This window comes from Phaethon aethereus (assembly GCF_964289735.1).
Source record: "Phaethon aethereus genome assembly, chromosome: Z".
Taxonomy (NCBI): Eukaryota; Metazoa; Chordata; class Aves; order Phaethontiformes; family Phaethontidae; genus Phaethon; species Phaethon aethereus.
Genome location: NC_138577.1, coordinates 11,778,609 through 11,803,669, shown reverse-complemented (window position 1 = coordinate 11,803,669; position 25,061 = coordinate 11,778,609). Strand labels below are relative to the sequence as shown.

The following is a 25,061-nucleotide window of genomic DNA, read 5'->3' as shown; positions in this document are numbered from 1 at the left end:
TGCGGACTTGGGGGGCATGGAAGGGGGACCTGGGAGCTGGGGATCTTCCTGGTCCTCTCTGGAGAAATTGGAACTTTCCTGGGACAAAGCCCCAGTGCCAAGCATTCAGTTTGGAATTCACTGGAGCATCCTCCCCCAGGCCCATTTTTGGGGCACCAATCCCATACGCTCAGCTCAGCTCAGACTCACTGCCCCAAGACTTCACAGCACTACTCGGGACCTGCTCCAGGCTGCAGGGACAAAAACTCACCCCACTGCACCCTTCCTTCCCGGGCACTTACATGACAGAGATGTTAAAGGAGTTGGGGATGTAGGTGGGAGTGGGCAGGTGCCAGCTGCAGTAGAAACCCTTCGGGTAGTTGTTGGATCGGCACATCAGCACTGGCTCCTTCGGGGGGGCTGCGAGGGAAACAGAAAGAGCAATTACCCGTTGAGGTGGGGTTATCACCAGGTCCTGAACATGGGCACATCCCTCCACTCTCAACTGCTGCCAGCTCCGGAGGGGACACAGTTTGCAAGGGGAGCCCGGTATGTGTTCATCAGCTGTTCGAAGCATCTGGGAGCCTTTGTCCCATGTCCGCTGCTGAGGTCCCCCATGAGACCCTTGGAGTGGGCTGTGCACAGCAGCTCACCTTCTCCCCTGGCAGCCCACCGGCTCTAATGCGAGACGGAGTGACAGAGGAGGTTGGCAGGTATCAGGGGAAATTGTCTTTAAGGCTGAAACAGAGATGTCGCTGATGGGGAGGAGGTGCTGCTCTCTTGACCCCATTAAGCTACAGCGCACATGTCTTTCTCTGCCATGTCCCTGGGGAGCGATAAACTTCTTGAGGGATGATCCTCCAAAAGACCAGAGGTCCTCAAAGGGAAGAAAAAAGACCGCTTAGGGCAAGATGAGGAGGAACAACTTGAAACCAGCAGAGAAAATTCAGCTCTGCAGGAGGACTGGCTGTGTTAACGCTTTCAGCAGCAGAGCAGAGCACCCCATCCCAGGGCCCTGCCTCCCAAGAGACACGGGGGCAACTGGAGACAGGACAAGAGCATGCAGCGGGGAGCAGCCTTCCTCTGGCCTTGTCAGCTGGTCCTAGGGGTTAGAGACAGAAGAGAATTTTAAACCCAACCAAGTGTTCACACTGGATTCTGCCCTCCCGGACGCATATGCACTCTGTGCTCTTTGCAGGATGTCCCAGGACACGCACTTCTCTCCAAGAAGAGGTTTTGAAACAAACCTAGCAAGCCTGTCAGCCTCAGCTCGCCTCATCTCTGCTCACCACTCCACCATGGTCCCGGCAGTGCGCCCCACCACACGGCTAACCGCGCTCCTCCCGGCCGCTCAGGCAGATGCCTTACCCATGGCAGCTACTGAAAATGAGATGCAAACCGGGATGCAGTGACACAAGCGTTCAAGGAGCACACCCCCCCAGGCTGGCAAGCTCCTTCCCTCGAGGGCTCCAAGGGCAAATGACAAGTCCCACAGCTCGGTGCATGCACCATGGCTTGCTATGGGGCAGCCCATACCGATGTTGGCGCAGGGGAGCCGTGCACCAACCCAGCACCCCTCTGCATGCCGTGCCAGAAAAGCAAAGCACACAGCGGGTCGGCCGAGGGTGCCCTCGCTGCACCACTGAGCCGCCAGCACCAGGAGGATGCCAAAGCCTCGAGACGTCAATGACAAACGGGACACCCCTGCAGCCGTGTCTGTGTGTATCCCTGACGTGGCGCCCAGCCCTGCAGAGCTGCTGGTCTCCTGGAGGTCTCCTTGGTCCCACTTAGGTGCAGCCCAGGCCTCACTGGCGTTAATATGCTTGGGGATGCATCTAGGACCAGAGCAGGACGCTGATGGCAAACAGCAGCCCAACCGTGCCCTCTGGAAAGGGCCAAGATAGACAGTTTGCTGCGAGCCCAGACTGCCATGGTGGGCTGCTGGGATCCTGGCTCGGCATTGCGCAGCAGACCCCTAGGTCAGAAAATAAGGATGGCTTTTGCTAGAAAAGCCTTCTGGGTGGATGCCACAAGCTACAGCTACAGCACCCTACTGCAGTCTACAGAGGGGAAACTGAGGCACAGGGCTTGCATGCCTCTGGGGCAGGGCTGGAGAGGGAGCAAGCAGATGACAAGAGAGCCAAGGGCAGCGGAGTCAGGGAGCAGGGAGAGGGAGAGGGAGAGAAGGGGGCCAGCAGGGAGGGGAGGCTGTGCCGGTCTGCGATATTTGTTCCTCCTAATGGCTATTTCAGCCTTCAGTCGGCAGACGAAGGCCAGAGCTTGGTTAATGAGCCTCCCAGCTAAATTATTCAAGCAGACCCTCCACAGCAAAACAGCGGCTAATCGTAAGGCCAGAGACGAGGGCCTGATCCCTGCCATAGCTCCATCCTCCTCACAGTCTCCTTAACCCCTTCCCTGCCCCACAGCTGCCCCCGAGGTGTGGTGGGAACAAACGAAGGGCAGCATCGCCCTTTGCAGGGGGCAATGGTAGTGGTGGGGTGGTGGTTGGGGGGCTCCCAGGAGGTGTTTCGGAGGGGTTGAAGGGGTGCAGGGTATTTAGGGACAGCCTTTGTGGTCCGAACGACCGCGTGGTGGCAGTGTGGGCTAACAGCACCCGCAAACCGGGCTGGGGGCTGGAGATATTGCATGGCGGGGGGGGTGGATACCGGGGATGCTACCGTGGACCCTCCCGCCCGCTCGCTGCTTGTGCTCAGCTGTCCCGCACGACACCAGGAGCCAGCCGGGAAGCCGGGTCAAGGCACCCAGGCTTTGGCGAGCATCCCTGAAGTCCTGCACAGTCCCTGCCTTGCCCGATGAGGAGGCTCTGCCCTACCTGTAAGGGCCCCAGATGCTGCACTGCTACTGAGCTGCAATTAGTCCGTTTGAGGATAATGTATCTCCATTGTCTCCAGCACTGCCCCAGATCCAGCTCTTGGTGATCTGTGCTAATTCCTTCATTGAGGAGGCTGGGGCAGGCTCGTGCCTCCAGGTTTGCTTTGCTGGGAGAAGGGGGGCTGCTCAACTTGCCTCCCGCTTGCATCTTCACTCTGCAGCAGCCTTCGACGATGCCCCATTTTCACAACCTTGGAACGCCTTGAAGATCCTGTCCTCTGCTCCAAGATTGAGGCCCCAAATGCAGCCCCTGGCCTCTGTGTCCACACCATCCTCCACCTCTCATCCTCTGGTGCCTTTCAGCAAGCCAGAGGCAGACCAGAGGCAGAAGGAGAGCCTGGAGAAGGGGGACAAAATGACCCTTGTATCTCTGCTACCCTCATGCCCATGCAGCATCCTCAGTCCGCTGCAGCTGAAGGAACGCTTCAGCTGTACGAAGCTTGTCTCGCCCCAGCCATCGCCCTCTCCTTCTGGGTAGGGACAAGCTGTCTCATGGGGACACTTCTGCCTCCTCCATCTCTCCAAAGAGCCATCAGTCCCAGAGCCACAGGCATTTCAGGAGTGGGTTGTCACACAACGCCCCACTTTCCACCCTGATGGGCAGAAAGTCTAACCCATGGGAGAGCACAGGGCCAGTGCGCTGTGCCACTTGGGGATGTGACCATGACACCATGTGGGTGACCGTGACCATGACTGCCAGGCACCACAAAGGAAAGGGCTGCAAGTTCCTTCTCAGCTGCCACAGTGCATTGGGAGGGCTGTCTTTGCCCATCCTGCCACGGTGCCTTCTCCAAGCTGGTGGCAGGGTGCCTGTATTCCTATGGGAGATGGTGGCTTGCAAACCTGTTCCTCTGCCCAGCTCTCCCAGGAAAGGCCCTCGCCAGCACAGCTCATCCTGCCCATCAAAGGCTCTTAAAGAGAGCAAATGAAATTGCAGGTTCCAATCGATCCGGCACTCCGTAATGCTGTCTTTGGAGGTGGGCCAGCCGTCGGGCTGATCGAGAGAGCAAGAAAGGCAGCAGAGGAAAACAAAGCCATCAAGGGAGTATTAGAGGCTTTTTCTGTCTTGAGGCTTTGGGCAGTGCCTCTGGGTGCGGGGTGTCCTGCTCCAGCCTCCTCCATCCTCCTGTGGCTGATGTCCAGCTCTCAGCCCCTGCCTGACGAGAAAACAGCCCGAGCAACACATTGTCCCTGCACGGGCATTTCTCCCCGGGCTCCTGCATACAGCCTCCCTAATCCTGGCAAATATTTACTTCCCTGTCGCCTCATGGCGCTGCTGAAGTCTGTAAAGGCAGAGCTCCTTTCCTTTCGTCGCAAACAGTGCCTGCCCTCTCTAATCTGTCTATTAACCTCTCGGATGGCAGGAAGCCACTTCTCCCACGCGCTCGGCTGATGTACTCTCTGCAAACCTGGTGTGTTTAATGCCCGGCTGTGGTGGCTTCCCAGAGACTCGGGCTGCAAAAGCTTGGGGCAAGGGGATGAAAGTCTGCACCAGAGCCGGGGACATCCCACACGGGCACGCTGCTCACAAACCGTGTGATGCTCCAGCAAAATCTGCAGCTGCTAGAGGCAGCGAAAGCTGATGCCAAGGTCTCTGCAGACCCCACACAAGAGGCCTGGCTTTGCCACCACGTGGTACCCCAAGCTTTGCATCCATTTGACCGCTGTCTCTCTGGCTTGCTGGAAATAGCTGTCGCTTGACCAGCTCCAGCATCTCTACCTGGCTGGGGAGAGCACAGCAAGTGGTCCTCGAGGATGAAACAGCTCTGGATGCATCAGCACAGACACAGATTTTTGTCTCCCACCCCATCTCAAAGCCCAGTCGTCCTTGTACCCTGAGTCCCACTGTGCAGAGGAAAAGTGTGACCAATCCATTTTAGAAACCACTAAAAATGATCTACAATAGCTTTTCCTAGCCCTGCTAGGTCATAAGATAATGGACGTTAAAATCATGGCATTTTTATATATAGAAAAGTTATTTTAGGTCATTTTTAGAGGTTTCTTAAATGGATCAGTTATAATTTTCCTCTCCTGCTGAGGGCTGAACGAACTAAAGATGCCTTGCTCCACAGGTGGAGGGATACAAAAAATAGTACTGATAAAAGTTTTAAGAGGCCTCTCAAACACTTCTGCAGGAGGTATTTCTTCTGGTGCCCTCAGGGCACGTTCAGGCGCCAGGCTGCTGGGGTACACCGGTCCTACAGCCCGCTGGTGGGGTCACCTGCGTAACTCCTCATCCCAGTCTGGGGCCAGCAAAGCCTCCAGGGTCCATGACAGTCGCCAGCGCTTGTGCTAGAGCTACCGCCGTGACACCGCCTGCCGGCACGTCGGCAGGACCCCCGCTGCTGCCCCGCCGTGGGGCACAACCCCGGCACTGACGCTGTTCTGCTGCCAGACTCCCGCTGTGAGCCTCCCCGCCTCCCCCCAGCATCCACAGCAGGATCGCTGCCCCATCTCTTGCCTGCGCCTAACACGCCCTGCACATCCTCACCTGCCCACTTTTGCCGCACCACAGCTATAACGTTGCAGGCGGTGGGTATGTGCCCGTAAGTAAAAAGCCACCCAAGTGACCGAAAGCAAAGCTGCGGAGGCTGGAGGACACAACGGGGACCCACCCGGGCATGGGACTCGAGCCCCAAGCATGCGGGCACACTAGCAGCACGCCCCACATGTCTGTGCATGCACCTACACAGATGCTTTTGTTATGCACACGCTGGCTGCGAGAACGATGTATTATTTATCTAACGCTGCTTTTCTAAAATTGTCTGTGTACAGCAGGCTGGTAGGAAACAACAAAGGAAACAAGGATGAATAAATCATATTTCTACTGCCTGGAGGATCAGGGGGGCATCCGCCTGCCGTGCACCACCTGTGCTGGAAGGCAGCACGGCTGTGGCTGGGAACGGTCCCTCCCACCGCCCCAAATGTTGGGATGCGGCTGTGTTTCATTGCTGGAGAAAGGAAGGGAGGTGAAGCTCCAATTTTGCTCTGCTACCCCTTGCCCAGGCTGTTCTCGGATAAGGGTGAGGATGAGGAGGGGTGCAGAGGGCAGTGGTGGGGTGGTACTGAGGCAGGCGATGCTCCCCTGCATCGTGCTCCTGCACTCTGGGAACACCATCTTCATAACCGCCACTTCTTCGAGAAAGATTAAGCAAGGGTTTTTTTTTAAATTAACATGGTAAAATTCATGTGAGAGAGAATTAGAGAGCTGAGGGGTGCAGGGGCACAGGGCTCGTCCCCCACTGACCTCTTGGGTGACCTGGGCAAGTGATGGAGATGGGGTTTAGGTCTCTCCCAGTCAGTCTAAGCCACCCCAACCTTAGCAAGGGACATTTTCAGGGGGACATTCCTCCCCCTTGAAATTAAACACGGAAGATGCATCCCCCTGGAGTGTGAGCCATCCCAGGTGAACACCAGAGTTGCCCACATTCAGCCAGTCCCTAGCCCAGCCCTGACACCCTCATCCTGCAGCATCTCCCCACATGCTCCCAAAATGGGCCCGGGACACCTGTGGCTCTAACCAAAGTCCCCTGGCCCCACTGCCATCAAGGCGCTAGTTCCCCAGCCTCAAAGAGCAAGAATTTATTCTCCAGAAGGTGCCGGAGAAAAAGGTGGACTCAGCAAAAGATAAATTTCTTAAAGGCCCTGTTTTACGCTGATTAGGGCTCATAAACCAGGTTATGGATTTTCTCATTTCTCTTGCAGAAAATTCAGCACATGCATCGAGAGGCAGTGCTGTAAATTTTTGGGCAAGGCGTTCATTACTTGTAGAGAAGAGTGAGCTCAGAGCCCCGCTTTAAGCCCAAATCGTGGTTCAAGTTCCTAGCCCTGAAAGCTGCCTCGCAGCAGGACAGCATGGTAACTGGCTCACCAGAGTTTGCTTTATCCTGCACCTCACAGGCCATGCTATTTGCAGCACAGCAGAGGTGCTCTTCAAACCCGACAGCTCTCAAGCCGTCAAAAAATTAGCAAGCAAGCCTGATTAAGCAGCGAGAGGAAAGAGCAAGAGGAGAGGGGCTCTGGCAACCATGGCATGGGGTGCGGTGGCCGGCTGGCACGGCAGCCCTCTCTGGAGATGCTCCCCAAGGTGAGGGATGCTGTGGGAAGGTGACTGAGGCAGGTGAAGGTGTCGGGCATTCTGCACCCATGCCAGACCCCTTTACTCCCAGCTGCACAGTGGAGTCCCTCCAGTTACACCCCACGGCAATGCCCACGCAGGTCCCTGGAGATGCCACCCAGCACTCCAAACCCAGCTGTGCTCCTGCAGGTGACCATGTCCCCATGGGCTGGGACGCTGGCCTGGATGCCTTGGGACCCGCAGGCAGCGGGGATGCTGGGTGCCTCCAGCCTTTGCTTGGGACCACACCATGGCAGAGTCCCTCCTAACCTCCCTGTCCTTCGCCGCGAACCGAAGAGCAGCTTTGCTCTGAAACGGTATTAAATATTGAACAAAAGAAAGCAAATCTGTTATCTGGGATAATTGGGAGTAAATAAAACATTTAACCAAACCAAATGCAGCTGTTTCTACTTGGAGCCGGCACAACAGCGGGGAAGCCAGCTCAGCTACTCTGTGTCCTCGTTACGGCAGCTGATTATTGTTTTGTGTATAACGGTAGCACCGCCAGGCCTCGAGCGAGGCCGGGGCCCGTGGTGCTCGGTGCAGCACCCCCGGGAGGGGTACACCGGCACGGCGGGACACGGCCCCACGGCGAGCGCGCCGGGCACGGGAAGCCCTTTGCAGTGCTGGGGTTTGGCTCTCCAGCCCTGGGAGTTCACCGCGAGGCCGGCTTTCCTCCCCCAACACCTCTGCGGGGGGATTTGCATGTAACATAAACCATTTCAGAGCCAGGTCACTGGTTCGCACATAGCCCCGGGCAGTAATGACCAAACCTCGTTACCGGCTGCTCTGGGATTGAGCGTGCCGGGCCTCCGTCCAGCTCCTGGAGACCTGAAATGCAGCTTGGGGTAAGGGGCTGTGCAGCTCCCGGGGGAAGATGCCGGCAAAGGGAGCCCAGGGAGGCTATGGGGATGGAGAGCGCGTCCCTGCCCGCAGCTCGGGGCTGGAGCATCCTGGGGTGCCAGGCTGCCGTGCCCAGCCAGCGGGGAAGGGGCTGCAGACCCTGCGGGGAGAGCACATGGAGCTTTCCACTGCCGGAGTTTGGGGAGCACAGCTTGACACCCCTGCAGCTGCCACCCAAATGCTGAGCCTAACCCTTTAAAATGGCTGGGAAGGGCGTGGGGCATGGGTTACATGAGGTTTTCCGGTCCCTGCCAAAGTAAATGCTGCTTCCAGAGGACCCCTCTCCTCAACGTGGGGCTGGATGCACCACTGCCAAGGCACTGTGGGGGCAAAATGCTTCCGAGCATCCACACGGTCCCCCAGCACCTGCTCCTCACCCCAAGGAGCTTGTGGTGGGTGCATGTGGGAGCACGGGACAGCCCTGATCTCCAGGGAGAGATCCGCCGCCTCCCCTGGTACCCCTCGATAAAAGGCTTGATCAGAGCAACCCAGAGCGTCGTCTTCTGCCGAGCCTGGTCTCAGCCCGCACCAGCTGTGAGCAACACACAGCCCTGGAGCCCGGACCTGCGCAGAGCCCTGGAAACCTCCTGCAGGAGCTCAGCTGGAAAACCTGCCAGCCAGAGAGAGGGAACATCCCTGCCCGCTGTGCAGGAGGGCAGTGCCTTCCCGGGCTCGGCTGTGCAGGGGACATGCGGGTTGCCCCCGAGGGCTCCCCAGCAGGTAATGGGGCACCCGAGGGACTGTGCCGTGGCAGCCCGCTGCCTCCATGCCTGCGGAGCTTGCAGAAGGGGACTCACTCAGCATCCCCTTCTCCCCCTTTTCGCAGCTCCAGGCACAAAACCCCTGCACGATCTACCCCGTGTGATGCCCCTGCCCCCTCCATCACCTTATTTAAAGGCTGCAAGAAAGCAATCCATTCTCCCAGCCTCTCCAGATGGAGAAGACAGGGAAAATACCAGGTGCAACCAGACACAACTGTGACCATCAGCAGCCGTGTATCCTCAGCAAAGCTGTCCCACCAGAACTCCTAGAAACTGTATGTTTATCCAGGAGGAGGCTCTGGAGGGAAGCTACAAGCGCTTTGTCATGTACCGAGCAACAAGCTAGCCACGAATATTACCAACTATCACTCCCAGAGGGGGAGTGCGGGCTGCCTCTAACAGCCAGCAGCTCTCCAAAAATGTTTCTTCTCTCTTCAACCCTCTCAAGATGCAGCCTGGATACGTCCCCCTTCTCTGCTCTGCTCTTCTCAAGGCTGTTCTCTGCGCTAGCCCGGTGAGGAGGGTACCTGCTGGCAGAGGGGTCTCTCACCCCACAGGGAATGGAGAGGAAGAAGTAAGAGATTTCCAAAGAGAGAAAGGGATATTTTTGGGCTTCTCTTCCCCTGCCTGGGCAGGAGGAGGAGCCGATAGGAGCAGTTAATAACCAGACACACACTTTCTTCTTGTACTGGCACTGGCTTTTGCAGGAAAAGCTCCTTTCCTTCAGCGTTTTCAGAAAATCCTCCTCTCCTCTGGCAGTGGAGCCATTTGCTCATCCTTGAAGCTGACGACCTCTTTAGCCATCCGGATGGCATCTGGGTTTGCTCACACAGACTCAGCATGCCCTGGCCACTGACTCACATCCTCGGGACTGCCCTTCTGCTCTCCTGCTGAGATGCTGCGCTGCTCTGTGGGGCTGATGGGCAGCCTGTGCCTGTCCCTCAGCCCCAGGGACCATGCAGCTCTCAGTGTGCGAGATCCCCAGCCTCCGCGATGCTGGTGGCTTCTCATGATGACATGCATCAGGGAAGATGCTTAATTTGTCCCAGAAAATGAGGTCTCCATACCAGTCTTTAGCTGCCCACTCTCTGGCTTTGAGAAAGTACCAGTCAGGCATGTCACTAACAGCAGGAGGGTCCCCAGCTCAAGCCCAAATCCTCCCCTCTGCTGCTGGTACCGTGGGGTGGAGGTAGGAAGGAGGGAGCCCAACTTCAGAGCATCAGTCCCTGCAGCTCACCCAAAAGGGCATCCTTCAAGGGGATGAAACCCAGAGGAGTGTGGCATTTCTGGAAGGTGTGGGCTGAGATACCACCTCAGCTAACACCACTGCTTGACACCACTGCTCTCTTTACCAATGTCTTTTTTTCTTATCCTCAGGCCTGAATCAGGCCCTGGCCTCATTCTTATCTTATGGCTGTGAGATCCTTGGGATGATGTAAGTCACAAAAGCCCAGACTTCACTGCATTTGGAAGTAATAGCTGCATCCTTAACACAGAGAACTTCAAGGGAGATCCCATTACTCAGCCCACCTGTAAAGAAATGGAGCTAAAATAAAGGTTCTTTGCTTCATGAAAATGGTGCTCATGTTCCTCAAATCCTGGCTGGACACTGAAGTCCCCACAAGAGGCAGTGAGCAAATGTCATGGGATGCTCTTGGCATGCACGGCCAGGACAGTTCGAATGGCTTGGGTAGCTATTCCAGGAGCTGCTTCCCACCTGCATGAGAGCCCACAATTTGCAAAACGAAGTGTGAAGTACAAACTGACTCGATTACTCACAGCAACTGTTTTCAGCCACTCTAATCATCACCTGTAAAATCTTTGCAAGGTTGATTTCATTTTCCTCCCTGCCCACTCCCCCCAGCTCCACTCTGCACCTCACTAAATTCCACTAATATCCCCTTTAGGTCATCCGCTATCTTCTAATCCTTTAATCAATTTTACTCCCTGTAATTTATAGATGGCCTTTTAATAACAAAAAACCCAGAAGCGAACACACTTTTCCTGAGTTGCATCGGCACCAGATCAGCGGCAAAAGCGGCGGTGTTTCCAACACTGCCCCGGCAGCGATAACCCGGATGCTCAGTACAGCCTGTGCCTCCTCATGGACGACAGTGGCTTTTCATGCATCCTCTGATTTGCTTCCAGCGAAGAACAAATAACAAAGCAGTTACCGTTATAAAAAACATTGTTATACATATTTTAACTATTTCCCGAGGGCTGGTGGGAACCCCCAGCACAGAGCTCCCTCGGGGTGGACAACCCTCCTGCAAATGCCAAGCAGCAGAGCTGGGGACTGAGCTGTCACCCGGAGGTCCCCAAATCTCTTCTGGGCAGGGCCAGGCAGGCAGGAGGCCAGGATGGGCACCCCAGGTGATCAGGGCACTGCTGCTTTTTTTTGGGAGGCACCGTACTGTGCAAGGCAGCGGCACTGCCCAGTGCAGCAGGAGACCCCGTCAAGAGACCTGGGCAGAGGGGAGAGGAGAGCACTGAGCCCAGATACCCCACCGATGGGCTGGGACTGATTCCTGGCTGGGTCGTGGCCTCTGCAAGAGGCTCAGCACAGGATCAAGGAGTTTGGCAGGGAAGCCCACGGCTGCTCTTTATTCCCCTGCCTTTCTCACCCCCTCCAAGGTCAAACAGTCCTGGACTCTCAATAAACTGTCGTAGGGGCTCCAGCGGATTTCAGGAGGTATTTGATAGGATTTCAGCAGACCTGAAGCATGACTTCACAGGGATGGGGGGGAAATACCATAGAGCTTTGGAGGGAAACGTTATTTGAGCCACTGAAGGATTTTGCTGTTCCCTCTGAAGTGTTGCACAGAAAACTGCATGAGAAGAGCAAGCCCCGCGGTCCAGACAATGCCAGCAACAAGAAGTATCACAGAATCATAGAACCTTTGGGTTGGGAGGGACCCTTAAGGTCATCTAGTCCAACCCCCGTGCAATCAGCAAGGACATCTTCAACTAGATCAGGTTGCTCAGAGCCCCGTCCAACCTGACCTGGAATGTTTCCAGGGATGGGGCATCTACCACCTCCCTGGGCAACCTGGGCCAGGGTTTCAGCATCCTCACTGTGAAAACTTTGTTCCTTTCATCTAGTCTGAATCGACCTCCTTTAGTTTAAAACCATTACCCCTTGTCCTATGGCAACAGGTCCTACTAAGAAGTCTGTCCCCATCTTTCTTATCTCCCCGGAGCCTTCTCTTCTCCAGGCTGAACAACCCCAACTCTCTCAGTCTGTCCTCACAGCAGAGCTGTTCCACCCCTCTGGTCATTGCTGTGGCCTCCTCTGGACCCACTCCAACAGGTCCATGTCTTTCCTGTGCTGAGGCCTCCAGAGCAGGACTCCAGGTGGGGTCTCAGCAGAGCCGATGCTGTGGTGCCCCAGCTCACAGAAGCCCCACTGCCCTGTCATGGACCGGGAGCACTCTGCTGCTGTATGCACTGCAAATGCCTCCTGCAACAGGGACAACTCTCCCCTTGATGCATGCAGATGGCTCAGTATCCTCCTGAGATGAGGTGAGCAGCAGGGACAGGTCCGAGAGCAGGGGCTCGACTGTGGATGAGAGCTGCATGGATGTGCAGGGCAGGGCAGTCTGGTTTCACCCAAACATCTTGCCATCCTCTCCTGGAGCAGAGAAAGCAGCTCTGCCTGGTTAATCCCAATGTAGCTAGGTCTGTGCCATGGCACAGGTGCCACCAGCAGCATGGGATGAAAGGCAGCATGCCTGAATTAAGTGGAGAACTGCTGCGATGCTGCCGAAGTTGCTGGTATTTCCAGCAGTAACACGGGGTTTAACGTGCCCAGGATCCAGTACAGGGAGATTTGGGGTTTGTTTGCAACCGGGAGATGCTGGGGGCACAGCTTTGTACCTGCTCCGTGCCCAGAAAGTTGTTCACAGGCATTTTCAGGGAGCAGCTCCTTTAGCAGCACCCACGACATTATGGCAGAGCAGCTCAGCCACGGCCCAGCATAATGAAATGCAAATGACTTTTGAGGTCATAGCTCACACATGCATCTCTGTGGCGGTCTCTCCTGCTTTCTGCACTAATATGGGCTGGAAAGGCAAGAACTGGGCAAGGACCCGGAGGGCAGACACACAGTCTTTGTTTCTCCTCCCCATCCTGATGCTTTACTTGGACCCTTGGGGAAGTTTGTAGCTCAAACGCAGCCCTTGCTGTGAGCCAAATGGGTTGCAAATGTATCGGCATGTGTTGTGTCATCCGCAGTGGTTAATAGGATCCATTTTCCAAGGAAGGGGAAAAGAAAAGGAAGAACAGGAAGGGAATGCTTAAATCTGCAAAACAAACATCCATCACCCCTTCTGAAGCACTAAACCCACGGCAATAGATTATATATAAAAGGTTGGTCTAGAGCAATAGTCTGCAAGGGCTTCTCACAACAACGCAGCTGGATTCAGACGTCACACCAAAATCCTTAGCACTTAATGCCTTCAAAGCATGTACAAAGAATGGATGCGATGTTGACCCCGGTGGGTTATCGGGAATTTGTCTCTGATTTCACCAGCAGTCCCATTAACACACCAATTCCTGCTGCCCCAGAGAGCGCAGGGGACCTCCCTGTCCGGTGGCAGCTACACCATGCCCCAGCTCTGAGATGTTGCAGGAGTTGCCTTCCCACCTGGTATTTGCTACAAAGCTTGGGAGAAGTGATGAATGGGAGACAAGCACCCTGTGCCACCTTACAGCCAAGGAAATGGAGGTACGGAGTAGCCGAGGGATGGCCACTGAGGATGGAGAGGCTGACTGAGGATGCCTGCTAAATCCCTCGGCCCTGTGTGCATCTCTCCACGCGTCCTGGTGAACCCTGGTGCTCAGTCCACCTCTGTCTGCATGTGAGCATCACCGGGCTCAGCACCCATGGGTGGCTGGGCTGCCAAAGCCCCCGTCCCTCCTCTTGGCCCCAGGCAGGGCTAGCAGAGCCCTCCTCGCCTGCCCGGCTTCCCCGCAGCCCAAGCAGATGTTCTGGGTCCCGTATCCCGGGATGGATCCTGGCTTGATTTATTACTGGACGTGACTTCTGGAGTTTGTCAAAGGCACCCGCTCCCCCTCCCCTGACTTTCCCCACACCCTTCCCATTTTGTTTTACGTTCACTTTGTGGTCTCCCCACCATAGCTTGCAATAAACAGAAACTCATTTCCAGTATAAACAACTGCACACTCTGCCCCAGCAAGCCGTACGACCCTGCCTTTCCCGCTCCCCACCCCTGCCTGCTTTGGGCTCTGGGAAAACAGTCTCTTCCTTCTGCTTTTTTTCACACACCCGCCTCCCTCCCCCCCCCCGCCCCGGCCCTTTCCTTTTTTTTTTTTTTTTGCTGAGATTTATAACGTGCCAGCTGGAGCCAGAGTGGTCTATCCCACTCCACGTCACACACGTGCTATTAAAAGTACCTCTACCAATACATTGGTAAGGAAAGCCACCCGACATCCCAAAGAGCTGGAGACAGGAGGAAGACTCTGGCAGAGCTGGGGGTTTTATACCCAAGAGGGGATGTTGGTCCAGCAGGGCCAAAAGCCTCCCAAGATGCGGGATGCCTCTCGAGGCATGAAACGGGGCAGGATTTAGAAAACTTGAGTCATAGGCTCAGTTCTCGTGCACTGATGTGTGGGTGCTGGAGCGGCTGCTGGGTGGCTATTGGGATAAGGAGGCTGTTAGGGACCCTGCGCTGCTCGTAATCCAGAGGCGTTAGCGCCGGTGGTGCTATACGGGGGGGATGCTAATGGTGTTCCCATGGGGGTGATGCCTGGACAATCGACGGGACCTGCCTGCAGCTGCCTGTGGCTGCAGAGCCCTTTCCCCATGTGCCCCTGCACTGACCACTTTGTCCCAGAACCTGTTTCTGCTCAAACATCCACAAGTTCATGTTTATTCAGCCCCACAATCCTCCCCCAGTGATGGAGGTGTGCGGGGAAAACCCTGCCCTCCCCAAGCCCTGCGCTGGGAGGGATGCCACCAGGATCAGAGGACAGCCCGATTGGAGCCAAACCCGGGGAAGAAGGCTTTGCAGGAAGACCATGGAGGGCTGAATGGATTCACCTCTCCAAAGGGCTGGGCTGATGCTCTCAGGGTTGCCTTTATCCACCTTTACAGACCTGGAAGGGAGGTGGCTGTCTCCACTCCTGATGTGCTCCCTGGGGACAGACAGGCATGTGGGGAGGGCAAATCACCAGCTGGCATTCGAGCCTTTCTTCTACACGGGGTACACGACTGTCTGCGATGTTTTCAAGGCTGTACAGGGAATGTAGCCAACACACTTGTGCTAGAAAACCCGTTAATTTTGCAAACACGATGCTTATAAACGCCTTTGTCACCCAGGATGGGCACGATGTGCAAAGCCAGGGTGGCTGTGGCTCAGCAGTGTGCATGGTGTGCTCGAACCAACTGTCCTGACCTTTCATCTGCCACTGTGAACCCAAGCAAACTAAGCCAAAGCCACGCAGACTCAACCAAGAAGAAAGGTCAACATCTTTGACACATGGGTAATTAAAGCCTGGAATTGCTCGCCAAAGGCTCCAGTGGATTCCCTTCCACTGGAAGTCTTTAAATCGAGGCTGAATGCTTTCCTAGCAGCTCAGCTGCCCTTCAGAGAGGGACTCATTCAGGCCAGTGCCCTGGCACGGGTGGTGGGAACAGTGCCCCCATCTCCCTCGCATCCCGCATCAGAAGGATGCTGCAGGGGATGCTCACACCTGCCTCCGCCCGCCACGAGGACACTGGGGTCAGTCACCTTGCAGTGCCCAGGAACAAGGCTGCTTGTTCGGCCGCAGCTCTGCGGTTGCAGTTTTACCCTCTATTATCCTCTCTCTGGGACAAGCCAACCCAAGACCACCAGTGGTTAGGAATTAGTCACTTAATTCCAGGCAAGGAGCTGGTCAAAGCAGCTGATGGTTTCATTTTTGCTGGGAGAGTAAAACAAACAAGGAAATGAGGTGGGTTGGTGGAAATCTGAACCCAAGTGATTTGGCTGGAGAGTGTCCCAGCATTGCAGACTGGCCTCTAAGAAAGCTGGAAATATCCTTATCCCTGCTGCAGATGCTGCCTAACTCCAGGGTTCGCGGTACCGCCGGCTGGGACTCACTGACAGCAGGGCTTGGGCAGCCCCAGACAGTTGTATTTTGGATGCTTGTGCGGCATCTCTATTGGTTTTGCTCCATTTGGGGTTGTCCATGTTGAAATGAGTGCCTCGAGGGGCTGCAGAGCACTGGGGTGCTGCTGGAGGGCTGTGAAACATCAGCAGCACTGCATCAGGAGCTCCATGCCAGAAAGAAGGTTGCACTGATTTGGAAAAAAAAAATGCACAACATTTATGGCAACATTAAAGCCAAACGACTATCTCTGTGCAAAGCCCAGGTGCAAGCAGAGACTGTGGTACCATGGAGCAGAAACCCCACACAAAGCACCAGGGAGGTCTGTCCAGAGGTCCCAGCATTTGCCCACTTCCAACAGCAGCAAAATTTGCAGCTATCCCAAGCAGGTGGGTTTGTCCATCTTCTCTGGTCCTGAGGGAGCAGCTGATGCTGATCAAGTCTGTAATTTTCCTGAGACAAGCCAGTGGGCAGCATCCGGCCTGAACGCTATCTCCATTTACCCACTGTAATGCACGCATGCGCTGCGTTGAGCCTTGCATGACACACGCTGCTCGACGCAAGTACCAGGCTGCTGGCTGGACCCAGGGAAGCAGCGTCCTCAATGCGGGAGCTGCTCCAGGTGGTTTAAACTCCCTTGAGCGGGAAGGGACTCACTGACAGAGGTCTGGTAATGCGAAGCCACCTTGGTATGTCCCATGCTGCAGGTCCTGCAGATGGTCTGCTCATCATATTTGACGGGAAAGCTGAAGGGTACAGGATGTTTCCTCTGCAAAATGCCTGATTCCCATGGAAGCACAGTGATCAGAAGGAAACACTCATTTAGAGAAAAGCACAGACCAAAAACTTCAAGCAGAAAAATCTCTGGAGTGGAGAAACCCTTCTGTTACGTGTGGAGACTCATTTTATGTCGATGGCTTGGCTATTATCTTGCATCATGTCCGCATTTGCCAAAGGCATGGCATGACACGGCTCTGTATCACAATGACAGCAGTTGGCTTGCGGGTGGCTGTACCACGGCATGAGAGTTACAGGCAGCTACAAGGAACTGTATGGGTCTGCCGGATTCCCTAACAACAAATCCATAGCAATGGACTAGCTGCCTACGGAAATAGATGATAGCATTTTATCACCCCTTCGCACCCCATTGATAAAAGCACTTCTGGTATGAAGGGTAGCCAAAAGACCGCTCTTCTCCTCTCCCACGGATGAGCCGCTGAAGGGTACCCATCCAGCTGGAGCCCCTTAGCCTTTGCTTTGTTCACCCAAACCAAGCATCCTCAGCGCAGTTAATCACCGTAAGTGTTGAGGCTGAAGACAGCCGAGGCCACTGAAGCCCGGTGCAGTTCGCTGACCCTGGGGAGGAATGCGGCTGACTCACACCATGGGAATCCGACCTTCATCGCGGCCCCTCGACTGGCTGAGATCACGGATATCCATCTCCTGACACTGCGGCTCCCAGCAGCACTGCAAACAGTCCAGCTTGCCCTTGTGGGTCACGGCGGGTCAAGCTTCTCACCTCACTGCAGTGATGCTCCTTAGGCATCCCAGTGCGTGCCTGCCCCTGTCCCTGTCCCTGCTTCTGGTCTGCTCAGGAGCACGGGCAGCAGTCTTGGCTCTCTCCAGCATATTTGCAGCTAGGAAATGCTCCAAGTGTGCCAGCACTGGAGCTCTGCTGCCTCCGATTCTCCTCCAAGTGACCCACAGGGTCCTGTTAGAGCTGCCGTTATGGTGATTTTTATTTAAATCAATATCTTCCGTGTTATCCCTGTAGCGCTCGCTACTAATAACCTCTCATCCTCCCAGGATGCTTTCAGCCATGGCCTGATTTGCTTAGCTCTGCACAGAGCTACAGGCTCTCGACACTTCTCTGCAACTCCACCGCTGCCCAGTGCCACCGGGGAATGACTCTGCTTCTACCCCAGGTGCAATTCAACCCCTCCAGCAGTCACCTGTGGGACTCCCAGCTGGTATTTAAGTTTCCAGCCACTGTGATGGGGAGAAAGCCCTGAAAATCCTCTTTTCCAAAGACTTAAGTGCCGGCCCCAGGTGAGAACTGATAAAGCAAATCCCCCAGTGTTTGGTTGGAATAGCAGGTTTCAGGTCCAGTGCATGGCTCTTGAATCTCACCTCTGCAACACTCAATGCTACTCTTCGTACATCCTGGCCCTGCATTTTTGGCAGGGTGCGCGTCCCTGGGGGCAGCGGGCGTTTGGCTGGCTGGTGTTTCTCATCGTGCAGCCTGGAAGAAGTCTGGGTCTCTTGGTCACCTGCACCAGAAAGGGGCAGAGGAAACCCCTAGGCACCGACGAGATCCTGCTAACTGCGCAGTGCACAAAGAAACTCCCCAGTTTCCCAACGTCTCTGAATTTACAAGAATAAATCCTTCCCCGTTTCATCGGAGCGAGTACGGGTGCTTCCCTATCACAGCTAAAAGGTTTGGCGGATTTTCCACCGGTACAAGCATGGCTCAGCCTGACAACCACACGGTGATAGTCCTGGGGTTGGGGACCTGCCAGCATGAAGCACGGCCCTGAGGTGACCAGAGACGGAGCCCCATGGGGATGTGCTGCCAAGACAACCCTTGCCGTGAAGCACCGTGCCGAGGGTGCTGCAGACCCTTGTGGGAACAGCCCCCCTGAAATGAAGCATCAGCCACCATCTCACTTCCCCCTGTCTGCCCCTGCTACCCTTCCCCAAATCCTGCCCTCAAGGTTGTAAAAGCCAAAACCAACAGAAGAAAAAGTGAGGTGTAAACCCGTCATCGTGATGGCAGATCGGCATGTTATGGGTTTCCCATGTCAAAATAATGGATCAAAACTCGTGCTGCCACCCGGGCTCCAGAAGGGCACTGCCGCTCCTGCCCATGGATTATGTTCGATGAAACTGAGTTAGTAGCGTTTTTATCTGTCAATTAGGAACTATGAAACAGTTATTAAATAGAGTCAGAGCCCTCCTTGCTGCTCTCTTGGGCAGCACAGGAGACACATAACAGCCTGTAATGAAGCATTAAGCAGCAGCAGTTTTGTTTCTGATAGGATTGGAAATGATAAGCCAGTGAGGCATGGCTGGATGGGGGGAGTGGGTCCCTGGCTCAGTGGCCATATACTGGCAGCTGCTACGGGGAAAATCAAGACCAAAATTTCTGCACCCTGCCCTGAACAAAGTCTGCAGAACTGCCATCTTGCTGCATCTGCTTGCTGGGGTAAAAGCGAATTTAAGTACCTGCTTTTCCTGGTGCGGCTCTGGGTGATAACCGTGGAGCCAGGAGGGCCTTCAGCTGTGTGCAGAGATGTTATCCCAGCCCCGGGGAGAAAAAGGGCTGGTTTGAACAAGCTTTAAGAGACAAGGACTGGGCTGTCCGCAGGGATGGAGATAACACAGGCTCAATCCACTTCTGGAGGTTATCAGAGTCCAGGGGATGCTGTCACTGCCCTCCTTCTTGAAGATGCAATGCCCTACGGCATCCTTCAGTTTGCTGGCACAGCTTGGGGCCAAAGCTTACCCCCAGGCCAGGCTGGGACGTCTACCTGCCCTCATGGGCTCTCCGCCCAGTATTTGGCACAGCGCAAGGCCAAATTCTGGGCAGAGGGGTGGTGGTCCTGCAGGGAGGGAGATCCCAGGGAGGGGAAGAACTGTCCTAGCACAGGAAGGGAGAGAGGCACACGGTCCCAGTGCCACTGGCCACATTTACCCGTCTCCTTCCCATCCCTTGTGTCTCAGGGCTTGGTAAGCCCTTGCTCTGCCCTGGCATCTCTGTACCCATGCCAGCCCCAGGATGCCCAGGAGCCCATTTGCTCACCCACCCTCAGTCGTGGACCCATCCCCTCTCCAGCTGGTGCCGGCACACCTGCCGGCAGCGCCTGTTTGCAGCCACGGGGCCACCCAAAATGGGACAGAGCAAACAGTCCTCCCTGTGCCTCGTCCTGGTTAGCACCAGGGATCTGGCCATGCCAAAGGGTTTCACACATTTGTGGCACCTTTGCAGCTTGTTCGCTTCCAACGGAAACATGACAACAACAGCACTTTTTTCGCTTCTGCTGATTTTAAATGAAAGGTTGAGTTTCCAGGGCTTTTCCTTTTGAAACTCCCTCCAATTTCATTAAAACCTCATCAAACAGAAATAAAATGAGCAAAATCTTGAACCCAAGAGCTTAATTCTCTAACTTCCTGATTCACCAAAAATTTTCAGCTGGCTCTGACTTCCAGGGCATTTTTCCAAAGTTGCCAGTGAAGAGCAAAATCCATTAATTCCCCTTTTCTGGGCAAAACCCTCAGGAATCCCTCCCCAAAAACTGGCATCTCCCAGTGCAATGAGGGTACCCACCAGCTCCTCCTCCAGTTGCCAGCCTTCAGAGAGCAGGAGGCAAATGCAGCGTGGGGTTACGCTGGCTCATTACAAGCCAACGCCACTCTCTTCCCAGGGATTTTGCAGAGTTTTGGTGTTTGCAAGCTATTAAGGGACTCCTGGACAAGCATCACCATTGCACCACTGTGTCCCGAGTCCCACCACCATGGCACCCTCGTGACATGGTCTGCAATGCCTGGCCTCAAGGCTAAGCCCTCTCCTTTCTTCCAGACACGAAGAAATGAGAGGAAGACCTCAGCCCGGCAGAGATCTGAGCTCTCCCTGCATGGAAAAATGTAGCTATAGTAACAAATTGCTTGGGGCTGCAAGGCAATGACGGACAGGTTTCAGCATGGCAGAGGGGAGGGATGCTGGTACCCCGGTGGGTAGGATGCTGGGAGAGGAGCATGGAGGAGACAGTGATGCACACGCTTCTCAGGGGAAGCAGCCTCCTCCCGTACCCTCTGCCCTGCTGCGTGCCTGTGCCATGGGCATGTTGTACCAGTGTGGGGCTCTCTAAACCTCATGGACAGAAGGCAGACTTGAATATTTACTGCTGTCAAGACACCTCCAACACCTTCCCCTTGCTAAGATGAAGAAGATGCTCAGAAGGGGGCTGAAGCAGTTGTGCTGCCTCTCCAACCTGTCTGAGGAATAAAAAGGGGGAAAGACTTGAAGTGGAAGGAGAAGCAACAGCCGCTGTAAAAGAGAAGACAGAAAGGACACAGAGCCGTATCTGCAGAGCAGTCACACCCAGCCCCTCTGTTCACCTCTGCATGGCAAAGCTGCTGCCTCCAGCAGCTGCTAACGCGGCCCCCGTGCATTGGGATGGAACGGGATCTGGGGCAGGTTTTCCATCCCTGCACCATGGTGGGTTGCACGTGGCTTGCAGGCAGCAGCGGGGCCCAGCACCACCCAGGCTGGATTTGATCCCAGATCCCGCTGTGTGCAAGCTCCCGTTGTGGTTTGGTATCAGCCAGTGGAGCCGGCGCGGCACAGCTGGGGCAGGCTGGGGAAGGAAAGATGCAGCAGGGACAAGAGAAACGGCAGACCCTGGCTGCTCTGTGTAGGTGGTCATTAAGGGAGTCTTTAAGCGATGTTTCCAGCCTCCTTCCCACCTTGACAGTACCTGCAAGGTGGCCAGGAGGGAAGGCCATGCTGGGTTTCTGGAGGCATATCTCTATCAGTGCACCAACAACAAGACAGGGCGCAAGGAGCAACCCAAGTGGTCATCCCCACTCTAGGCTGAGCAAGATGCAAAATTAGGGCCAAATGCGGACCAGGGTCCTCACAAAGCACCTTCCACCCGCAGATGCCTGGGGATCTTGGCCTCTGCAGCCCCGCAGCAGCAGGATGCTGCCCTCGCTGCACCCACCCAGCTCACAGAGGCCCCAGGCTGTTCCTCAGGGATCAGCCTCTGCTTTCGGAAAGCAGCCAAGTGGCAAAACCAGGCTGGAGCCTGCTGCTGGTGCCAAGAGACAAACTTGGGGTGGGGACACAGACAGGGAGATCCACGGGGGACTCTGCAGCAGCAAAAGGGCTCTGCAAACACCTCCATCCCGGCATGAGCATCCTCCGGCTAGCAGGAGGGGCTGCTGCCTGACCAGCTCTTCCACGCCTGCTTTTGTACCCGGGAGGGATTCAGGGGGCGAGGAGATGGAAGGCTGCCAACCCCTCCTCCCGCATCTCCCTGGCTCCCCTGAAATTTGCCCAAAAACAAACTCTCAGGGATTAGCGGCAGCCACATCCTGGTGAGAAGAATATTAAGGGATTATGAGATTAGAAATACCATTTATGCCGAGAGGAATAACTCTAATTCTTATCTGATTGTCTACAGATGTCAGCAATCAAAGTGCCTCTTTCATGCAAAGCAGGGAGTGCTGTGGGAGCAGTAGGTGAACGGGATTTGGCCCCCTCCTAGCAAGAGAAGAGCCAGCTCCTCTCACCGATACGTGCCCCGGATCGCGTTTGGCAGCAGCTGCCAGCATGTGAGTTTCTTTCGTGGGCAAAAGCTGCCCAGCAGGAGCCCTGCGCTGGGGCTGTGACCCCCTCCTCTTGTGTCTCTGCTGGGCTTCCCCCCCCCCCGTGCAGGCTCACCCGTGCCCACTGCAAGCAGGGTGCTGGTGGGGAGCCCAAGGTGGTGGGTGCTGCTCTGCCCATGAGCAATGCCAGCCTCAAACCCCACACCTCCAGCTCACCTGCAAGCCTGCCATGGTCCATCTGCTGCCCTGGACCACCAATTCCTTCTGCCCTGGGCCATGTCCCCCTTTGCAATGTCAGCACCTTCGGACAAGGACACAGCACCACTACCTGCAGAGTGCATGGCATCCTCCAAGCAATGCATGGCTCTTCTTGCTCCTAGAGCGTTCAGAGAGCTTCAAAAAGAGACAAACTATGACGGTCTCACCCCAAACCAGTGTGCTGCCTCACTGCACTATCAGGGCCTGCCTTACATCCAGTTGGAGGGGCCAGGAGCGCTGGGGCTTGAGACGGCATCACTGGCTCCATGGCACAAACTGCTCCATGGGCTGGCCGAGCACTTTGTGCCAGCTCAGCTGGGGAGGCAGCTCCTAATGGGGTGGCCTGGGACGCTCTGCCCAGTCATTAAGGGAGGTAAGTGCTTCTGGGCATGCTGTGCCAAGCTCCTGTCTGCACGCTGGAGGCAGAGGTTCATGGGGAGCTGCTCCTGGCTCCCTCCCCACCGCTATTTGATGGCACATTATCTCCATTCGGCTCCTCATCAAAAGCTCTCTGTCAATCCCTCCTTTGGAGGAGAGCAGCAGGAGCTTCCTCTTGTTCGGGCTCATATCTCACATGAGTCTCTCCTCCATGTCGCCCTTCCCCCTTCCCCCTTCCCTTTCTTAACCTTTTCCGCCTTCCCTGTGCTTTGCAGACACCCCAGTGCTGAGCCGCCACTCATCTCCTCCTGGCCGGGAGCAGGGTGCACACAAAACCGAGGCATCGGGGATCTGGGACGGAGCAGGGTGAGGAGCTGTGCTCCTCTGGAGTTCTGCAGCACCACTGCTGACCCTCCTCTCCCCAGGCACCTTGCTCCAGGGTGCTCGCTCGCAGCTGCCCCCAGCACTTCACTTGCCCTCCCGGCACTGGCCAGAGCAGCCCGGTACTGCAGAGAGCATGGCTGGCTGAGACATCTGGAAAGCCACCGTCGTCCCCATCCCGTCGCTGTAACACAGCATCCCTGCACAGGGTTGGACTAGCGCAGTTTAGAGCCAGCAAGGGCAGCTCTGCCCTTCCCCACCTCCCTCATTTTGCTCCCTATAGACTCCATTCCCCCGCTGTCTTTCAGGCCAGATATGAGCACCAGGTATCTCAGGAGATGCAGGGGACAAGGGGCACAGTCTCGGCCCCATCCTAAGGGGGGACATGCAGCATCCTCCAAATGCCCCACAGCCTGCTGTGCTGCAGGTTTGTCCCCGCAGCCCTGCTCCGCACCACCAAACACCCGAGTCACATTACTCGACGAAAGAAACAGCCATTGCAAAGCGAAATCTGCAAGACAGGGATATGTACCTTCCTTAACTCACCGGCTTGAAGGCCACAGCAGAAAATTAGTTCATCTCACCTGACCTCCTGGGTTGCATAGGCCATTACGTCCCTCCGTTACCCCTCTCTTGAGCTCAATAACTCGTGTTTGACTGAATCATCTTTCAGCAAAGCAGCCAGCCTTGCTCCGCAGATAACAAGCGACAGAGGAGCTGCCACTGCTTTTGGCAGTTTGTTCCGATGCTTAATCATTTTTTCTATTAAAAATATGAGCCTCATTTCTAATTTGAACGTGGCTGCGCTCAGCTTCCAGTCATTGGCTCTAGTTATGGCTTTGCTTGCTGGTTTAGTACCCAGTATCTTCTCCGCTTGGAAGTAATTACCAACAGGAGTCAAGGCACCTTTCCAGCTCCTTGTGAAGCCATTGAACAGACTATTTTAAGTCTTTCTCCTTACAGCAGTGCCCCCCTGCCCCGCTCCCTTTGCCTCCTTCTGCACTTTCCCTGTTTTTCCAAGGTCTTTCTCAAATTACTCCTCCCTTAACATCCTGGGGCCGATCTGCAAGGAGGTCATATGCAGCATTTGGCAGAGCTGGCTCAAACTTGGCTCTGAAAACCCCACAACAGTCTTTGTGGCCAGCCTGTCCCAATACAAACTCACAGTTTGGGCTGTCTCCATCCTGGCACCCTCCTGCAGGATGTATCTTCTGTGCTGTCTGCAATTTTGATTATTTTCATCATAATTAAGACCTGGAGGTGTGTGGCAGCCCAGCCTTCACACCGCTGCCAGCCCCAGGCAGCTGCTCTGCTCACCCCAAGTGGGACTCATCCCCGAGGTCTGCTCTGATCCACCAGCCGCCGGGAGATGGGGAAGTGAGGGGCGAGAATGCAGCAAAACAATGCCTGCACCGACTATATGTCACAGCAGCTTTGTGAGCTTTATAATGCCCGTGAAAAAGCCCACTGCTCTTTTTAACTTCTGAACAAAACCCTCAGCATCCCCCATGGGCCGACGCGGCAGCCCCCGCACCGCTGTGGCAAAAAGCACACCCACAAACGCTGCCTTGGCAGATAAAAAAGCAAGTGGTGTTTCCCCTCCCAAGCCTCCGGAGGCAAGAGGACTGCTGCTGGTGTGCTCAGGCTGCTCCAGCGAGGAAAGCCTGGTTTGCAAAAGCCACGTGTCACCACCGGCGCTTGCAGCAAGGAGCAGTCTGGTGCTCTTGCACAGTCCCCAAGCCAGCAGCATTTTCCCCACTGCTTTGCATTAATGTGAATAGCAGGGGCGGCCACGGGACCAGCTACCTCCCTCCACGCTCTCTTCTCCAGGAATAACGCAGGGTTCTGATTTTGGACCTTATTTAACCACTTATGTCCAACGCAGCAGGTCAGCTGGAGATACGGGAATTCCCCCTTCCCCAAGCTTCATGGCTCTGTCTCCCTGCTGCAGA

The 25,061-nt window shown here is 55.4% G+C and overlaps 1 protein-coding gene across 1 annotated transcript in view; it reads right to left on the bottom strand.

The window, feature by feature from the left end:
* CNTFR (ciliary neurotrophic factor receptor) overlaps positions 1-25,061 on the bottom strand; it is a gene marked incomplete at both ends in the record, with an annotated part of 85,733 nt that overhangs the window by 21,891 nt on the left and 38,781 nt on the right. Inside the window, one exon of the mRNA XM_082013680.1 lies at positions 282-399. Coding sequence (XP_081869806.1) covers positions 282-399 — 118 coding nt within the window. The remainder of the gene's footprint in view (positions 1-281; positions 400-25,061) is intronic.